At 41.1% G+C, this 19,823-nt stretch overlaps 1 protein-coding gene across 2 annotated transcripts in view; it reads left to right on the forward strand.

The window, feature by feature from the left end:
- pdhx (pyruvate dehydrogenase complex component X) overlaps positions 1–18,321 on the forward strand; it is a 64,765-nt gene extending 46,444 nt beyond the window's left edge. For both annotated transcript variants that reach the window (XM_034176841.1, XM_034176842.1), the window contains exons 10-11: positions 15,795–15,859; positions 18,063–18,321. In XM_034176841.1, coding sequence (XP_034032732.1) covers positions 15,795–15,859; positions 18,063–18,318 — 321 coding nt within the window. In that variant the 3' untranslated portion in view covers positions 18,319–18,321. The remainder of the gene's footprint in view (positions 1–15,794; positions 15,860–18,062) is intronic.
- Positions 18,322–19,823: the final 1,502 nt, after the last annotated feature.

Here is a 19,823-nt window from a genome sequence, read left to right on the forward strand (position 1 = left end):
TCAGAGTGGGAGAGTGTTGGAGGTTTGAGAAGGTTATTTATTGTTGAAAAAAGTTGCTTTGAATTTCCAGGGCTGCTGTTAATGATGGTGGAATAAAACCTGGACCGTGCCTCACTCAAAGCTTCTGCATATGCGTTCCTGTGCTCCTTGTATGCCTGTTTATGAACAGGCATACAAGGAGGCCTTGAGCCCAGAGGCCTTGAGCCGCCACTCAAGGGCACGCCCAGCCGCCTTCATCTTACACAGCTCAGAAGTATACCAGGGTGCTGAGTGTGAGAAGGAGACTGTCCTGGATGTTAAGGGGGCGTGGAGGTCCAGTAGACTGCTCAGGGACTGGTTGTAGAAATCCACTGAGTCAGCAACAGAAACCAAGTCAGTATGGCTAGAGGAGAGACATTGAAGGCCCAGAGCCAAGGTATCCACATTAATCTTTTTCAGACTTCTGAATTGGATCTGCCGCTTGAGTTTGGTATAGGGTGAAGGAAAAGGCAACTCCATTGACACAACCTTGTGGTCGGAAACACCAAGATCGTAAACCAGTAGGTTACTGATTGGGGCAGAGTTTGAGATGACCAGATTAAGTGTGTGTCCCTTGGAATGTGTCGGTACATCAACATGTTGTAGGTTGAGAGAGTCCAGAAGCTGAAGGAATTTGACAGCGAGGAAACATGAAAGGGTGTCAACATGGATATTTATATCTCCCAAAATTATAATAGTGGCAGAAGAAGTACAGAGAGTTGTTAGGAGATCGGATATTTCGGGGATGAAGGCAGACTTGGATTTCGGGGGGCAGTAAATAAGAAGAACAGTCATGGAAAAAGGGGGCTTAATTTTAAATGCAAGACATTCACAGGAAGATGTTGCAGGAAGTGGAATGGGGGGGGAAACTCCAAGTTCTGTCTGTGGATGACAGATCGTCTGCTGTTAGCGTTTTCATGAGAACCATGAGGACATTGTGGTTTGACTGCAGCCGGACTGTATATAAATGTATACTGGACGAGTGGTGCTCATTTACTTGTAGCAGTAGGTTATAACATGCTGAATTGTTGTGTCCCCCCGACGGATCATGTAAATTGGATATAACTGGATTAGTATGGAAATCTGCACGTCTTTAGGAGCCCCAGTAATCTGAGGAATAAACAGATCCTTTATCCAAGGAATGCTGTTGTACACCTGAGGACTGCACATATGTATGTATTGTTTGTGTGTTGACTATGGCATTACACCTGGATCCAAACCGCCAAAGGACATTTTCAAACCACTCATGCATCTTAATCCTCTAATCTGGGGTCCTTCAGCATTCATAGTGGTTAAAAAAGAAAAAGTGGCTCTGAAAGTCTTTCAAAGAAATTGCTTACTAATTATGTGAGATTGAAATGAGAACAACGGGCTATATAGTGTTGTTATTTCACATCCACGTAGCTTTTTAATTCTAAAAATAATTGAGATACCAGAATATGAAATGATAAATACTGTAGTATAATAACACTCCACAGCATAGATCTGTGGAAGAAAAAAAAGGACTTCTGAGGTGGCAGCATTTTTGGGGAAGAGTTGTTAGGTGATGTGTCACATATCGTAGACCCAGTAAAATGTAATAAAGTCCAGCACTTACTCCTGATTATCCTCTTTGTTTAGGAACACAATAATAATAAATAATAATAATACATTTTATTTATAATGCACTTTACATTTAAGCAATCTCAAAGTGCTACATTGCAGACTTAATTAAAAAGAAACAGGCGAAACAAATAAAAACAGAAAGTGTACTAAAATTTAATGGAAAGCTTTCATAAATATATATATAAATAAATAAGTTTTGTTTAAAAACATCAGTGGTCTGTGGGTCCCTCAGGTTATCTGAGAGGGCATTCCACAGCCTTGGAGCTGCAGAGCAAAAGGCCCGGTCGCCCATGGTGCTGAACTTGGTTCTGGGGACTTTGGGGGTGTTTGTATTTGCGGATCAAAGCATGCGTGTGGGAGGCTGGGGGGTAAGGAGTTCCTTGAGATATTGGGGGGCATGGCCATAAAGGCACTGGTGGGTGAAGAGGGGGACAGGGAGCCAATGGAGAGATTTGAGGATGGGGGTGATGTGATCGTATTTGCGCACCCTCATCAGGATCCTGGCAGGACCATTCTGGATGCATTGTAGTCTCTGCAAGTTCCTGTCAGAGATCCTGATGAGGAGTGCATTACAATAATCCAACCTGGAGGAGACAAAGGCATGGACAAGCTTCGGTGTGGGTGTCAAAAGTGAATTGTGAGTCAGTTTTGACACCTACGTTTGTGACAGAAGTGGAAAGGAGAATGCTTTGGCCAGTAAAGGTAATGCTGGTGATGGTGGAAGAGCGGAGCTGATGTGAAGTGCCAACGAGAATGGCTTGTGTTTTGGTGCTGTTTAGTTGAAGGAAATTTAGCTTCATCCATGCCTCTATCTCCTCCAAGCAGGTGGTGAGTGTGGATGTTGGCAGGGGAGCTGTGGAAGTTGGAAATGTTCTAAAATAGAATTGTGTGTCATCAGCATAGCAATGGTAGGATATCCCATGCTTGCTGATGACCTGGCCCAAGGGAAGCAGAGAGTGAAAGCGGTGGGGCCCAGCACAGAACCCTGGGGGACACCACAGATGACCTTGCGGGTGTGTGATCTTGCTTTGCCCAGGGTGACATGCTCAGTTCTCTTGGTCAAATAGGAAGTGAACCAGTTTAAAACATTTTCTGAGAGTCTGAGAGAGGTATGTTGCAAGCGATGAAGGAGGATGTTGTGGTCCACTGTGTCAAAAGCAGCTGTTAGATCAAGCAGGATGATGGAGCAGATGGGGAACCAGAATCTGATGCCGTCAAAAGGTCACCTGACCAAGGCTGTTTGTGTGCTGTTGCCAGGGCGAAAGCCGGACTGGAAATTCTCAAAAAGATTATTGTGCTTGAGGTGCTTGTGAAGTTGTACAGCGACCATTTTCTCCAGAACTTTAGATAAAAATAGCATGTTTGAAATGGGCCTGTAATTGGAGAGGATTTCTGGATCCAAGGTGGGTTGTTTCAGTAGTGGTCTGATGACAGCAGCTTTTAATGAAGGTGGAATATATCCAACCAGGAAGGAGTGGTTTATGATTGTGGTGATGAAAGGAGAGATGGCAGAGATATTGGCCTTTAGCAGGGCTGAAGGGAAAGGGTCCAGAGCACAGATGGATGGTTTAATTTTTCTGACAACATCCTCCACCTCTCCCTGTGTGATGGTAAAGAAGGAGCAGAAAGGGTGGACATTCTCAGACAGTAGGTCAGCAGTTTGGGGGGCGGAGGGCAGGACAGCAGTGGAGGAAAGATGTGAGCGGATGTTGGCAACTTTCTGTCTGAAGTAAGTGATATGCATGTTGCACCTCTCTTCGGTGACCTCAGAGTGGGAGAGTGTTGGAGGTTTGAGAAGGTTATTTATTGTTGAAAAAAGTTGCTTTGAATTTCCAGGGCTGCTGTTAATGATGGTGGAATAAAACCTGGACCGTGCCTCACTCAAAGCTTCTGCATATGCGTTCCTGTGCTCCTTGTATGCCTGTTTATGAACAGGCATACAAGGAGGCCTTGAGCCCAGAGGCCTTGAGCCGCCACTCAAGGGCACGCCCAGCCGCCTTCATCTTACACAGCTCAGAAGTATACCAGGGTGCTGAGTGTGAGAAGGAGACTGTCCTGGATGTTAAGGGGGCGTGGAGGTCCAGTAGACTGCTCAGGGACTGGTTGTAGAAATCCACTGAGTCAGCAACAGAAACCAAGTCAGTATGGCTAGAGGAGAGACATTGAAGGCCCAGAGCCAAGGTATCCACATTAATCTTTTTCAGACTTCTGAATTGGATCTTCCGCTTGAGTTTGGTATAGGGTGAAGGAAAAGGCAACTCCATTGACACAACCTTGTGGTCGGAAACACCAAGATCGTAAACCAGTAGGTTACTGATTGGGGCAGAGTTTGAGATGACCAGATTAAGTGTGTGTCCCTTGGAATGTGTCGGTACATCAACATGTTGTAGGTTGAGAGAGTCCAGAAGCTGAAGGAATTTGACAGCGAGGAAACATGAAAGGGTGTCAACATGGATATTTATATCTCCCAAAATTATAATAGTGGCAGAAGAAGTACAGAGAGTTGTTAGGAGATCGGATATTTCGGGGATGAAGGCAGACTTGGATTTTGGGGGGCAGTAAATAAGAAGAACAGTCATGGAAAAAGGGGGCTTAATTTTAAATGCAAGACATTCACAGGAAGATGTTGCAGGAAGTGGAATGGGGGGGGAAACTCCAAGTTCTGTCTGTGGATGACAGCCATGCCACCACCACGCCCAGTACTGCGAGTTGCCTCCATATAGCTGTATCCGGGGGGACAAGCCTCATTGAGAGCAGTGTAAACCTCTGGCTGGTACCAGGTTTCTGTCAGACACTTGAAATCAAGTCCCTTCTCCCTGATGTGCTCTTCAATCAGGGTGGATTTATTGCTGATAGATGGAATGAATCTTTGCACAGATTGTAACACACTAAAATCCACTCCACGATGTAGACTGGAATCCATACCATGAACTCTATCCAGTTGAGTATGCGGGGAATCTTGCGGTGCTCCCCTGCTACAGCGCCGAGATCTTGCTGTGTTTCCCATTTTGTTGGTTGCCGAGACGACGGCGTTCTGATGACGCATCAGACGTGTGATGGGTGAACAGAAAGATGGGATGTTTGTAGCAGTGCAGCTCGGCTGGTTATGAAAGATGAATTTTCGTCCAGAGCCTCTATGGATGTAACGATATAGGCAAAGGAGCCCAAGCTCTTTGATGATAGAGACATCAAATCCAGGAGCAACCGCAGGTTTTAGTTGGCGAAGTTGCACGATGGAGTTGCTGAATGCCATGCAGACCAAGGTAGCATGCTACCCTGTCAACTGCCAAACAGCATTAGCACAAGCTAGCGCAACCAATCAAGCTGTACCTCATATAATTAACATCTACTTGAACAAATTTGGTTCTAAATATGGAAAGTGTAAACTGAATATTATTATTATTATTATTATTATTATTATTATCATTACTATTATTATTAGTTTTTTTATTTTTAACTTTTATTATTACTATTATTTATTTTATTATTTCTTTTATTTTCTATATATTTTTTTCTCTTCTCTCATTCCTTTTACTTTTTTTTCTCTCTCTTTTCCATTTTATTTTATTATTGTGTATGTCTGAATCGCCTGTATTGTCTGTGATTGCATGCTTCTTTTTGTTCTCTCATGCTCCACCAGGGGTGCCTTTCTAGAGAATAAATCATTGTCATTGTCATTGTCAATCAACCACTAGTCTGCCAGCCAGAAAACAGGTGGCCGTTCGTCAAGCAATATGATGGTTGGATCCAAAGAGCCCCTTCCAGGTGGGACTAAGCATGCAGCTAGTAAAAACCGCTGGTAGCTGGTAGCTACCCCACCATTAGAAGATAGGTGAGTCACCACTCCGAAGTCCAAAAAGTAGCGCAATTTCGGAAGTCCGTGTTATAAGAAAGCAGCTTTGCTACTAAACTAAGCTTTGCTGTTATGCTGAAATATCACAAAAACCTTTAAAAACATTATAAAAATGGGTGGAGAAGCGGCAAACAAACAGCGCCAGCGTCCTCTCCTCCATCTCTGTCGAGCTCCTCCAATAAAACAGAAATATATGTTCAGTCAAACATTCAAAACAAACATGTTGAAGTGGATTTGTTGCACATTGAAAATATAAAAAATAATTTCTCAAGATAATGAAAAATAGACTCCAATTTAAAGCTATCCTCAAGACAGATTTGCATCGAGGGTGCAAGCCCATTTGACACTTTGTGCATTTTGCCATTTGTGGTGCTGTTCCTTCCCTTTAAACTGAACTGAGCTGGGCACACAGTGGTATCAAGGATGCAGATATAAATTAAAGGATTGCTGGCTATATAGTGGACAACCACCAATTCTCTTTGAGGTGAAGCAATACAGCAGCAAGGTGGTTTTTATAAAAAAAAAAAAAAAAAAAAATCAAGTATTCCTTTTCACTGTGTGTTTGTGCACATTTATTAGTTGTATTAGTTCTTTCATTTCATTGATGTGTGTCTTTTTTTGTGGTATGGTGGAAGCAGGCACTCTGTGTAAAATTTCACTTTGTGGCAATTACCTTTGAAACTAGTTCTGGACTTTGTGCGAGGTGGGGTTTATGTTACATCCTGTTGTCTTAATTAACTTACTGCTATGGTGCATCCAGAAAGTATTCACAGCGCTTCACTTTTTCCACATTTTGTTATGTTACAGCATTATTCCAAAATGGAGTAAATTCGCTCAAAATTCTACTTACAACATGGAAAAAGGTTTTTTTGAAATTTTTGCAAATTTATTAAAAATAAAAACTAAGAAATTGCATGTACATAGTGTAAGCATTCACACCATTTGCTCAGTACTTTCTTGATGCACCTTTGGCAGCAATTACACAGTCAGGTCTTAGTGAATATGATGCCACAAGCTTGGTGCACCTATCTTTGGGCAGTTTTGCCCATTCCTCTTTGCAGCACCTCTCAAGCTCTATCAGGTTGGATGGTGAGCATCCGTGCACAGCCATTTTTAGATCTCTCCAGAGATGTTCAATCGGACTCAGGTCTGGGCTCTGGCTGGGCCACTGAAGGACATTCACAGTGTTGTCCTGAAGACACTCCTTTGATATCTTGGCTGCGTGCTTAGGGTCATTGTCCTGCTGACAGATGAACTGTCGCCCCAGTCTGAGGTCAAGAGCACTCTGGAGCAGGACATTCACGCCAAAGAGTTCAATCTTTGTCTCATCAGACCAGAGAATTTTCTTTCTCATGGTCTGAGAGTCCTTCAGGTGCCTTTTGGCAAACTCCAGGTGGGCTGCCATGTGCCTTTTACTAAGGAGTGGCTTCTGTCTGGCCACTGTACCATACAGGCCTAATTGGTTGATTGTTGCCGAGATGGTTGTCCTTCTAGAAGGTTCTCCTCTCTCCACAGAGGAATGCTGGAGCTCTGACAGAGTGATCATCGGGTTCTTGGTCACCTCCCTGACAAAGGTCCTTCCCCCTCAGTTTCTCAGTTTAGACAGATGGCCAGCTCTAGGAAGAGTCCTGGTGTATCTGAACTTCTTCCATTTACAGATGATTTAGGCCACTGTGCTCATTGGGACCTTCAAAGCAGCAGAAATATTTCTGTACCCTTCCCCAGATTTGTGCCTCAAGACAATCCTCTCTCGGGGATCTACAGACAATTCCTTTGACTTCATACTTTGTTTGTGCTCTGACATGCACTGTCAACTGTGGGACCTTATACAGTGCCCTCTAACAGTACTGCGCTGGTGAGAACCCTGTATAATACCTGTAAATAATCAGTTTTATTGCTGGTTTTCTTCAAACAAGTCAGGGAATGGATACATAAACATTTCCAAGACACTGAATGTGTCTTGGACTTTATTTACATCAATTACAAAGAAATACTAACAGTATGGCACTATATGATAAATCTGTGTGGAGTAGACATTTCTAAAAAAAAAAAAAAACTGACTGTTCAAGAAGGAGAAGGGTGAGGAAAGCCACCAAGACAGCCAGACAACCCAGAAGAAGTTATAGCCTTTGTGGCTGTGATTGGCGGAATTGTGCATAGTGCATGTTTTGCATTTTGTATCACCAGTTATACACATTGTCATTATGGGATATTGTGTGTAGAATTTTAAGGGAAAATTTGAATTTCATCCATTTTGGAATAATACTATAACATAACAAAATGTGGATAAACATTTTTTTTGGAAGCAGTATTTAGAACAGGTATGTTTAACTTGCTTAATAATGTCTTTGCTCCTCTTTGTCGTATTCAGTTTTGAACCAGTTTTGTCAGCTCCATAAGTACAAGTACAGCTTTACTGTTTTAATTTCATGACTAGTGTGGTGGTGTTGTACAGAGGCAAAATTACAAAAAAATTGTGATTGCTCAACTACAGTACTTATGGACCTTTGTATAAGTCACAGTTACATTAGACAACTTATCCATTAAAATATAAAACTGAGCAAAGATGTTTCTTTTAGTCACATCATAACCATGCTCTGACTGCTAGTGTTTGCACAGTTGTCCAGTGGTAATAACATGTGACAGCTGAACCTAATCTTGTGTAAAATTTCCCAAGCGCTTTTTTGCCACACATGACACAGTCATGGGTCAAAAATAGTAAAGTATGGCACATATCAGAATAAACGAGAGCACCGCGCTCATAGAGCACAAATCTCCACCAACACTAGTTTCCAATTCCACAAATTTTTACCTTGGAAAAAAGTTTCAAAGTCCTGTTTGAAGTGGATTTTCAGAAGCTAAAATATAATACAAAATATAGATTAAAAGGGCTTTTCAATGTTCAAATCAAAAAATCTGCAAATCTGCAATATGGATCAGATGTGGACCAAACAATCTATTCATTGAGAGTGGCAGTTTGCACCTCATTATCATAAATGTACATCAAATGTGCTTTCCAATATTAAATTCAAAAGCCCACAAAATCCACAAACCAGATCAGATCCGGATTAAACTTTGTTAGGTGATGGTGAGTGCCAAGTTGCACGTCACTTTGAAATATGAGAGTGGTTGGGGCATGTTTGATTAAGATATAATGTAAAATATACATTCAATGGGGTTTTCAATGTTAAATTTAAATCGCCACAAAATCTGTAATCTGGATCAGATCTGTCTTAAACTTTGTCAGTCGATAAAGGATACCATCCTACATAATGCACATAAAATAGTAAGTCCCTTCGGCTGTTCCCTTGTTTGCACTCGGGGTCGCCACAGCAAATCCAAGGTGGATCTGCATGTCGAATTGGCACAGGTTTTACGCCGGATGCCCTTCCTGACGCAACGCCACATTACATGGAGAAATATGAAATAAATGTAATCCTTTTTTCCAACGTTATGAATTTTTGAAAATGCGTTCAATATTAAAGGTGGGGATTTTTCCTGACTTTGCCCTTTGCCCTTTGTCCTATGACAATTGAATCAGTTCTTGCCTATCTGGATATACGAGGTCTGTGAGAAAAGTATCCGACCTTTTTATTTTATGCAAAAAATATATGGATTTGATTCATATGTTTTTACGTCAGCCAAGCTTGAACCTTCGTGCGCATGTGTGAGTTTTTTCACGCCTGTCGGTTGCGTCATTCGCCTGTGGGCAGACTTTGAGTGAGCACTGGTCCACCCCTCTCATCGTTTTTTCATTGCGAGGAAATAGCGGAATGATTTGGGCTTTGTTCCATCAGAATTTTTTCAGAAACTGTTAGAGACAGGCAGCTGGAAACCATTCGGAAAATTCACATGGCTTTCGGTGAAAATTTTATGGGCTTCACAGAGATTAAGGAGTGTTACTACCACTTTAAGGACAGCCCACAATGGCGCACGGCGCGCCGCGCTCGAAACGAATGGCTGTGTCGATCCGGGACCGTCGTGTGCAGTTTCTCTGGTTATCACAAGAGCTGGGCATCAGCCATTTTCCGGCAGATTTCGCTTTTAACAAGAGATTTTGTCATGGAAAGCCGCGCGGAGGCTTCACGCGTCACGACGGAGCCGCTGATGGAGCGAGACAAAGAACGCCTCCGTTTTGGAGTGTCAGAGGACAAGTTGGGACAATCCTTAATCTCTGTGAAGCCCATAAACTTTTCACCGAAAGCCATGTGAATTTTCCAAATGGTTTCCAGCTGCCTGTCTCTAACAGTTTCTGAAAAAATTCTGATGGAACAAAGCCCAAATCATTCCGCCATTTCCTCGCAATGAAAAAACGATGAGAGGTGTGGACCAGTGCTCACTCAAAGCCTGCCCACAGGCGAATGACGCAACCGACAGGCGTGAAAAAACTCGCGCATGCGCATGAAGGTTCAAGCTTGGCTGACGTAAAAACATATGAATCAAATCCATATATTTTTTGCATAAAATAAAAAGGTCGGATACTTTTCTCACAGACCTCGTAAATCTTCAGTAAAAATGTCATAATGGTATATGAAAAATTGTGGGCTTCAGGCTGTTCACAGACAGACAGACAGACAGGGGCTCCAACATAATCTCCTCCACCTTCTTTGGCAGAGGTAAAAAGCCAAATATATTTTAATGGGATTACATACACTTCCATTCATTGCAAGATTCTAAATACTGTGCATACATTGTGCATTTCTTCAAATGACCTGGTTCACACATAAGCACAAATAACTTCCATTTGAAATTTCAACATTTGTAATTTCCTAAAGGTTTTTGCTTTTGCTGAAGCTGGAAAAACAATCATGTTCTTTTGCTGCTGAAGTAGTGAGTATCCTAGCAGCGTTGGCTCTAACACTTTGTCAACAAGTCCAGACACACAGGCCATCAGAATGCACTATGAGCACACAGCCCCAGAGTTTAGATATGCTGCTGCCTTAAGTTAAATCCATATTTGCAAGTCCTCAGTGGTCTCAAATTAAAATCAGCATGTGGTCTGAATTAAGAATGCAGGGGTTGCTTCTGGCTGTTGACGTAATGGTGTGGAACAACCGACCACTGTGTACTTTGAGGTTTTATCTCACATGTGCCTGTCATGTCAGGCTGTGTCTCATGATCTTGTGAGTAATGGTCTGACATTCTGCACTTTCTGTGTTGTTTCCCCTTCTTCTCCTTCTTTTGGCTGCTGCTATTAGGGGTCACCACAGCAGATTATTTGTTAGCCCCACTGCCTCTAAGACATACAACATAGCTGGTCTTACTGCTGTCTTGTAAAACTTTCCCTTTCACTCTTGCAGATATGTTTCTGTTGCATATCACAAATGCTTCTCCATCCACTTCACCCTGTTTTCACTCTTTTCTTCACCTCTCTAACACAGTCTCCATAACTTTGAGCAGTTAACTCCAAAGAATTTGAACTCGTCTACTCTTTGCAACCTCACTTTCCACTGGGCTCCCTCTCATTCACACACATTCTCAGTCTTGCACCAACCGACTTTCATTCCCCTTCTCTCCAGAGCATATCGCCACCTCTCCAGGTTACTCTCCTCCTGCTTTCTACGATCACTACAAACCACAATGTCATCTGCAAACATCCATCCGTCCATGGAATCCTGTTTGACCTCATCTGCCAATCTGTCCATCATCATTGTAAACAAGAAAGGGATCAGAACGGATCGGAATGTATCTGTGTCTTGTGCATCTCACCACTGTCACACATTCCTTGTACATATCCTGCACCACACTCATATACTTCTTTGCCACTCCAGGCCTCCTCTTTTCTTGGCATCCTATTATAAGCTTTCTCTAAATCCACAAACACACAATACAACTCCTTCCGGTGTTCTCTATGCTAGTTCTCCATCAGTGCACTCGGAGCAAACATTGCATCTATTGTTCTCTTCTCTGCAGCAAACGATATTGCTGCTCACAGATCTTCACCTCTTTTCTCATCCCATGGCTTCATGAGGTGACTGATCAGTTTTTATGTCTGTGTAGTTACTGCAGCTCTGCAGATCACCCCTCTTCTTAAAAATCAGTACAAGTATACTTCTCCACTGAGGCATCTTCTCACTTTCCAAGATTTTATTAAACAGTCTGGTTCAAAACTCCAATGCCAAAACATTTCCACACCTCAACTAGAATTTCATCTGGACCAGCTGCCTTTCCACTCTTCATCATCTTCATAGCTGCCCTCATTTCATCCTTACTAATTGTCGCATTTCCTAATCTACTGTCTTCACATTATCCAGCCTGCTCTCCCTCTCATTTTCTTCATTCATCAGCTCCACCAAATACTCCAACCCCCATCTCCTCGCTGATCAACACGTTTCCATTTGCAGCCTTTATCACCCTAACCTCCTGCACAGTCCCTCTGTCTGGCCAATCAATAAAAATCCTTTTTCTGCTTTCTTAGTGTTCAACATTACGTGCAGCTCACTATGCATACTTTCCTTAGCCTTTGCCACTTCTCGTTTCACCCTACCTCACATCTCCTTTTACTCCTGTCTAGTTTCATCGTCTTTCTGACCTTCCCAATTATTTTTGTTTGTACTGTCCTCTTTCTCCTTATGCTGTCATGAACATCTTCATTCCATCACCAAATCTCCTTGTCTTTATTCTTCTGTCCACATGTCACACCCAGTACCATCCTCGCGGTCTCCCTCACCACATATACATTGGTTGTCAGTAGTCCAGGAACAGTTGCTATATTTATTTATTTTAAAACAATTTACAGAACAGACTCAAACTTGAGATTCAAATCAATGTTTTTGATCACAATACTGAAGGAACTATTTACAGAACAAGTTTTTTATGAACTCAGAACATGAATATTCTTAAGTGTATGAATGAATAACAGAACAGCCTCAGAATTGACATTCAATGTAGTAGGAAATTATGAACTGCATACTAACAAGATTTGTCATACTCAACACAACTTTGTTTTTTTTTTTGTCTTTTGTTTTTTTATTTTATGATCAAACTGATTTTTTTCCCAATTATTTATTTATTTTTACTACCTAACTTTGTTGGAATTTTGTTTCCATACATAGTTAAACAATATTGATTAAGGTGTGTGTGTGTCTGTGTGTGCATGACTGAGTGACTGTGTGAGAGGGAGAGAGGTTGTTTGACTGACCAGTTTATTTTTATGAACTGCAATGACAAAGTGTCAGATACTGCATGCAGCCATATTCAATAAAAATATTAATATAGGCTACTTTGTGTGTTCAGCTATATGTGTGTATGTGTGTAAGTAGTCTGTAAGATTATTTGTTTTTTAATGATCTGTGTGAACTTGGTGATTCATGCAAACATCTAGTGATGGCAAACAGGGAATTAATATGTCAGCCTTGTTCACTGTATTCTTCTCAAAAGCACCGCATTCAGTAGGAGCAAAGCTTTCCAACTGACTTTCTATCACCCAACCAAACAAAGAACAAGCAAACAGTTAATAAATAGATAAATAAATAAATAACGACCAGACTGGGGGCAGTGACCGACGCAACATGAGCCATTTTCAGCTCTGTTTTGTCAAAAGCACCACGTACGGTATGCAACAAGTTCACCAAGTAACTTTAAATATCATACAAATCGAAAAAGAGGCGAGATGAAGAAAACAAGGAGTACTGAGAGAGCAACGTGAGGTAGAATCAAGCCAAGCACAGAGAGAGAGAACCTGTCTGTGTGTTTGAGAAGCTGCAGAGAGATGGGTCTGTGTAGGGAGGGGCGGGCATGTGACTGGCCAATCACAGAGGGTGAAGACAGTCAACAGCCAATCAGAATTTTCCTTTAGCACGAGAACAGATATTGACGAGTTTTACTCGTATCATGCTCGTACTCGTCAAAAATGCTTTATCCATACCGAATACTTATCTGAAACAAGTATCCGGCTCAACCCTAGTTGATACCTTTCCTGCTTCTTTACTCTCTTCCTGGTTTCCTACTCTGCATTACCTTTAGTGCATTCATGGTGATGAGACATTAGTGCTGCAGTTCCAACCTATCTGAACATTACTTTGGTAAAGTGTGGGGTTGTACTTTAGATACAGTGAGGAAAATAAGTATTTGAACACCCTGCGATTTTGCAAGTTCTCCCACTTAGAAATCATGGCGGGGTCTGAAATTTTCATCTTAGGTTCACTTCCACTGTGAGAGACATAATCTAAAAAAAAAAATCCAGAAATCACAATGTATGATTTTTTTAAATAATTTATTTGTATGTTACTGCTGTAAATAAGTATTTGAATTCCTGTGAAAATCAATGTTAATATTTGGTGCAGTAGCCTTTGTTTGCAATTACAGAGGTCAAACATTTCCTGTAGTTTTTCACCAGGTCTGCACACACTGCGGCAGGGATTTTGGTCCACTCCTCCATACAGATCTTCTCCAAATCTTTCAGGTTTGGAGTTTCAGCTCCCTCCAAAGATTTTCTATCGAGTTCAGGTCTGGAGACTGGCCAGGCCACTCCAGGACCTTGAAATGCTTCTTATGTAGCCCCTCTTTTGTTGCCTGGCTGTGTGTTTGGGGTCATTGTCATGCTGCAAGACCCAGCCATGACCCATCTTCAATGCTCTTACTGAGGGAAGGAGGTTGTTTGCCAAAATCTTGCAATACATGACCCCATCCATCCTCCCTTTAATACGGTGCAGTTGTCCTGTCCCCTTTGCAGAAGAGCACCTCCAGAGTATGATGTTTCCACCCCCATGCTTCACGGTTGTTCTCATCCTCTAAACATGGTAAGTGGAGTTGATTCCAAAAAGCTCTATTCTGGTCTCATCTGACGACATGACCTTCTCCCATGCCTCCTCTGGATCATCCAGATGGTCACTGATGAACTTCAAACAGGCCTGGACATGTGTTGGCTTGAGCAGGGGGACCTTGCTGCCCTGCAGGATTTTAAACCATGACAGCATCATGTGTTACTAATGTAATATTTGTGACTGTGGTCCCAGCTCTCTTCAGGTCATTGACCAGGTCCTCCTGTGTAGTTCTGAGCTTTCTCAGAATCATCCTTACCCCCAAAAAGTGAGATCTTGCATGGAATCCCAGACCGAGGGAGACTGACGGTCATCTTGTGTTTCTTCCACTTTCTAATAAATAATCATAACAGTTGTTGTCTTCTACCAAGCTGCTTGCCTGTTGTCCTGTAGTCCATCCCAGCCTTGTGCAGGTCTACAGTTTTTTCCCTGGCGTCCTTATACTGCTCTTTGGGCTTGGCTATGGTGGACAGGTTGGAGTGTGATTGATTGAGTGTTTGAACAGGTGTCTTTTATACAGGTAACAAGTTCAAACAGGTGCAATTAATACAGGTAAAGAGTGCAGAATAAGAGGGCTTTTTAAAGAAAAATTAACAGGCCTGTGTGAGCCAGAATTCTTGCTGGTTGGTAGGTGTTCAAATACTTGTTTGCAGCAGTAACATACAAATAAATTATTAAAAAATCATACATTGTGATTTCCGGATTTTTTTAGATTATGTCTCTCACAGTGGACGTGCACCTAAGATGAAAATTTCAGACCCCTCCATGATTTCTAAGAGGGAGAACTTGCACAATCGCAGGATGTTCAAATACTTATTTTCCTCACTGTATATGTATAGTACAGTATAGTTGATGCAGGCATATGGCATTAAGAATGTACTGTATACAATTTTTATTATTGGAGCAGAGAATTGCTACAGTACTAAATTCAAATTATTAAATGACTGAGTTGATCCACTGCCGAAAATATGTGATCAGAACATCAGTAATTATCACTGCTGTGTCACATGTGGTGTGTTATAAACATTTCAGGGTTGTAAGAGTCACTCTTGTGTGCATTTACAAGTTCTTATTTGAAAGATAAGCGGTTTTCCCCCCAAAAGTTATTATTAGTGGTGTGATAGAACATAGGTTCACAGAACATGACTGGTGTCCTAATCAGATGATTCTTATCCTTTGGGTTTTGTGAATTCCCTTTTTTTCATTTTTGCAGGCCACAGTCTGATGGTTCCAGTTTATAGTTTATCAGTTCTTCACTGTTCAGTATTTAACTGTTTTCTTGGACATGCTGTTGGAAAGTTGGCCTCTGTTAACTCTCACTAAGCAGATTAATAGTAAAACTAACTGAAGGATTTGTCTTATTGTCTGTTAGTTTGGATATTCTGGATTTATTATCCTTCCAGAAATACATTTGAGATCTTTTGATCAGCTTTGTTCTGGTGATAAAGTCAGTGCATGTGGCCTTGCAGATTTTGATTCTGATGCACTGAAATTTTAAAGATTGTTAATATAAAGTTCACACATGTCAGCAATCTCACACAATGTCTCTTCCACAGGTCTTGGCCCAAAAGGCTCGTGATGGGAAACTTCAGCCAGAGGAATATCAGGGAGGCTCACTATGGTAAATACAGCCATGGTCAAAAGTATTCCCTCACCTTTTTTTTTTCCTCCCAATTTGTGGTCTTCATCTGTGGATGAAACAGAAATCTAAACTGAAATGTTTCTAACATTCCCATGCCAATTAAATCAAATATGATTCTTTTTCTCCATTAAATAAACCAGTTAATTATGATGATGAACCTAATTTTAAATTTCATTATCATTATTATTATTTTATCAGTGTACATGACAACAAAAAGAGTTGTCAGCTGCTGGAAAATTATTGTAAAAACCACACACTCTTGCGGGCACATAAAGGGTTAGATTCAATCACTTCAGCTCGTAATGTGAACACAACATGAGTTCTACGCTGTCTTTACAAATAGGCAGACTGTTCGTTCTGCAAACTTTCTTCTACAAGTGGGCAAATTCAAACCTGTTCTTACACCCTGTCTGTCTGCTTTCAAATGCCTTTTATTTCATAAACTGGCTGCCTGCATCATTTCCTGCGTGATCCACAGAGAAATGTGGCGCAGAGTTCTGGTTCTGTGTTGTGTCCTAAGTGGACAGAGCCAAAGCAGAGCAGGCCGCATGGGAGGAGAGTGCTTGTCCGAGGTTTCCTGCCACACAGGGAGAGAATTTGGCTGCCCCCAGCTCGGGGTAAAGTTAAATCCCCTCTGTGTGCAGCAGGACATGTCACACTATTCAGAAAAATGTGCAGGAATTATATGCCTGTATTTATAATGTTATGAATGAGATGTGTGTTATTTGGAAGAACGTCAAGGTGTAACTGATGTTAGCCCATGACCACCCCCCCACCCCCACTTGTCCCTCCCATTAGAGAAACCCAGATGTGAACTGTCTCCTGAGCGCAGCATGCCCCTCCCCTTTCTTTCACCATCTCACTGCTTCAGCAAGCAGGGGCACCTGTAACTGCCTGCAGGAGGTGCCAATTGGTCCATTCTACACACAGTGACAAGAAAACCATTTCGCAGTAGAGATGAATTTTTTTTTAAAGTGGTCGTCCCCACGGTGCCGCCTCTCCATAAATGCCATCCCGGGCTATGGCCCGCATGGCCCGTATCAAAAACCGCCACTGGATGAATGCATGAGTATCTCCTAGTAACAGAATGTATCTTGGACTTCATGTATTATTTATCATTAAGAAATACAAACAGAATGGTATTGTATGGTCAATCTGTTTGGAGTAAACAGTTCTCAAAAAGTGATTGACTGTGAAAAGAGAAGACTAGTGAGATGACTCTGAAGGAGCACCTGGGAGGTTGGTGATTGGAGAAACTGCATGATGAAACTTTTTGTCTGTTATCTTGCTAGTCACAGCTTCATGGTGGAGCGGCACAGAGAAGGATTTTCATTCAATAAAACTGATCAAATCTAGGCTCGAATCTCCCATGTGCCTTCTACTGACATGTCTTGTTCTTAAGAAAATCTTTTTGTGCTCATTGTTGGTCCTTTCTATGTTCCATATACAGCATTTATAGACATCTGGAGGTGGATGCTAAGATGTTCAGGAAGTTGTATTTCTGCACTCTTCATTAAGTCTTGAATATTAACTATAATTGATGGTTGGAGTGGATGTGGGCAGTATACCAGTCTCATTGTCAACAGTGCACCACAGTATGGTTTATGCAGTACTGTCAACACTGTGTGAACTCAGGCCAACGAGAATCCCTGCCAGACAAAAAAGTTATTACTGAAAACAAAGATTAATGTAGACAAAATAATGAAAATTAATGCCAAATATCCATTAATTTGGAGTCCAATAATAGTTTCAGCTTGTATCATCAGTTAGCAGTCATGAAAATGGTGAATTCATTGTGCTGCAGACTTGTTCAAGCCTAAACAATTGTTAACTGGTTGCAGCCATGGAAGCCATGGATTTGTTAAATGTAAAAGTTAAAATTTTGATTCATTAAGTTTTTCATCCAGATTTTAATTTTGAAGGAGTAGATTTGGAAAGTAATACAATTATTGCCCAGGTTAAATTGTTGCTCAGTTAAAATGGTTATTAAAGGTTCATATTCTACAAACCAGTAATACCATGATAATACCATTCCTCTCTATAAAGTAGAGAAAATCCTGTGATATTTATTTCAGGTTGTATCGCGCAGCTCTAACTTTGGGTTTTAGTAAGAATTTGTGTTTTGGAGCTGGATTAATTATTAATTTTATTTATTTTCGTCTCCTCTTTCTCTTGGTGATAGCGTATCTAACTTGGGCATGTTCGGTATCAGCGGTTTCAGCGCAGTAATCAACCCTCCTCAGGCATGTATCCTTGCTGTTGGGACCTCCAGGACCGAGTTGCAGCTGTGTGAGGACAACCAGACCCTGCGTACCCAGCAACTGATGACCGTTACTCTCTCCAGTGACGGGCGACTCGTGGATGATGAATTGGCCGCACGCTTTCTGGATAAATTCCGTGCCAACCTAGAAAAACCACAGTGCATGTGCCTCGTCTGAAAAGAACCGCAGCGACGAAGTGAGAGAGCTGAGTGAATGTACGTGGAAAGAGAAAACTGCAAACCTGCTTGACAAAGCCTGTCTCACTGTTACAGTGCCTTGCAAAAGTATTCAGCCCCTTGGTATTTCACACATTTTAATTTAATTATGCCGTTTCAAATGCAAAAAGTAAATCAGGCTTCTTGATATTAAAAATTTCTACAATTATCTTTCTTAAATTCAAAGTAAATCTCTACAACTTGATATAAATTAATTACAGATATTAAAGCCAAGCTGATGGGTTGCATAAGTAATGAGCCTCTTTGGCATAATACCTGTAAATAATCAGTTTTATTGCATTTCGTTCAGACAAGTCAGGGGATGGATACATGAATATTATCAAATCACTGAATATGTCTTGGACTTTATTTACATCAGTTATGAAGAAATACAAACAGTATGGCATTTGATGGTAAATCTGTGTGGCGTAGACATTTCTCAAAAAGTGACTGTCTGTTCAAGAAGGAGAAGAGTGAGACACCCAGACAACCCAGAGAAAAAGAAGACCTGAAAGTTCACCTACAATTTGCCAGAAGGTACATCTGAGACGCAACCCTAGATTTGATGTTTTGGTGAAAGAAGATCCTCCTCTGTACCACTTCATCATGAAGGGGTATAACTGGGGATACGAAATGCAAAACATGCATTACTCCAATCACAGCCATAAAGGCTATAACTTCTTCTGGGTTGTCTGGGTGTCTCACTCTTCTCCTTGAACAGTCACTCACTTTTTGAGAAATGTCTACTCCACACAGATTTACCATCAAATGCCATACTGTTTATATTTCTTCATAACTGATGTAAATAAAGTCCAAGACATTTTCAGTGACTTGGAAATGTTCATGTATCCATCCCCTGACTTGTCTGAAGAAAACTGGCAATAAAACTGATTATTTACAGGTATTATACCAAATGGGCCCATTACTTATGCAACCCATCATCTTGGCTTTTATATTTTTTTATTAATTTTTATCAATTTGCTTTGAGTTTAAGGAAGATCATTTTAGAAATTTTTATATTGAGAAGCCTGATTTACTTTTTGCATTTGAAGTGGCATAATTATATTAAAATGTGGAAAATACCAAGGGGCCAAATACTTTTGCAAGGTGCTGTATATAGCAGACTGCTCTTAAAGAGTTTATTCCTCTTTGTAATTGGATTCAAACATAGAAAGTCATCCTGTATGTGATGTCTGCTTCCTCTGCTGTGACAGATCATCTTGAGATTTAATGGTAGAATTCATACCTCATTCTAGTCTTTTTAAAGCGGGGTTCCATGTTCCTCCAGTCTTTGTATATACATATAAATATACTGTATGGGTGATACAGTGGTGCCAGAAAGTATGTAAACCCTTTCACTTTACACTTTTTCATTACAACAAAATTAAAAAAAACAAACAAAACAAAAATCAGTCCATTCCATGAGTTGTCTAAAGAATTGTTACATTCAATTGTTGAAATAGTGAT

Source organism: Thalassophryne amazonica, chromosome 8 (genome assembly GCF_902500255.1).
Source record: "Thalassophryne amazonica chromosome 8, fThaAma1.1, whole genome shotgun sequence".
Classification (NCBI taxonomy): domain Eukaryota; kingdom Metazoa; phylum Chordata; class Actinopteri; order Batrachoidiformes; family Batrachoididae; genus Thalassophryne; species Thalassophryne amazonica.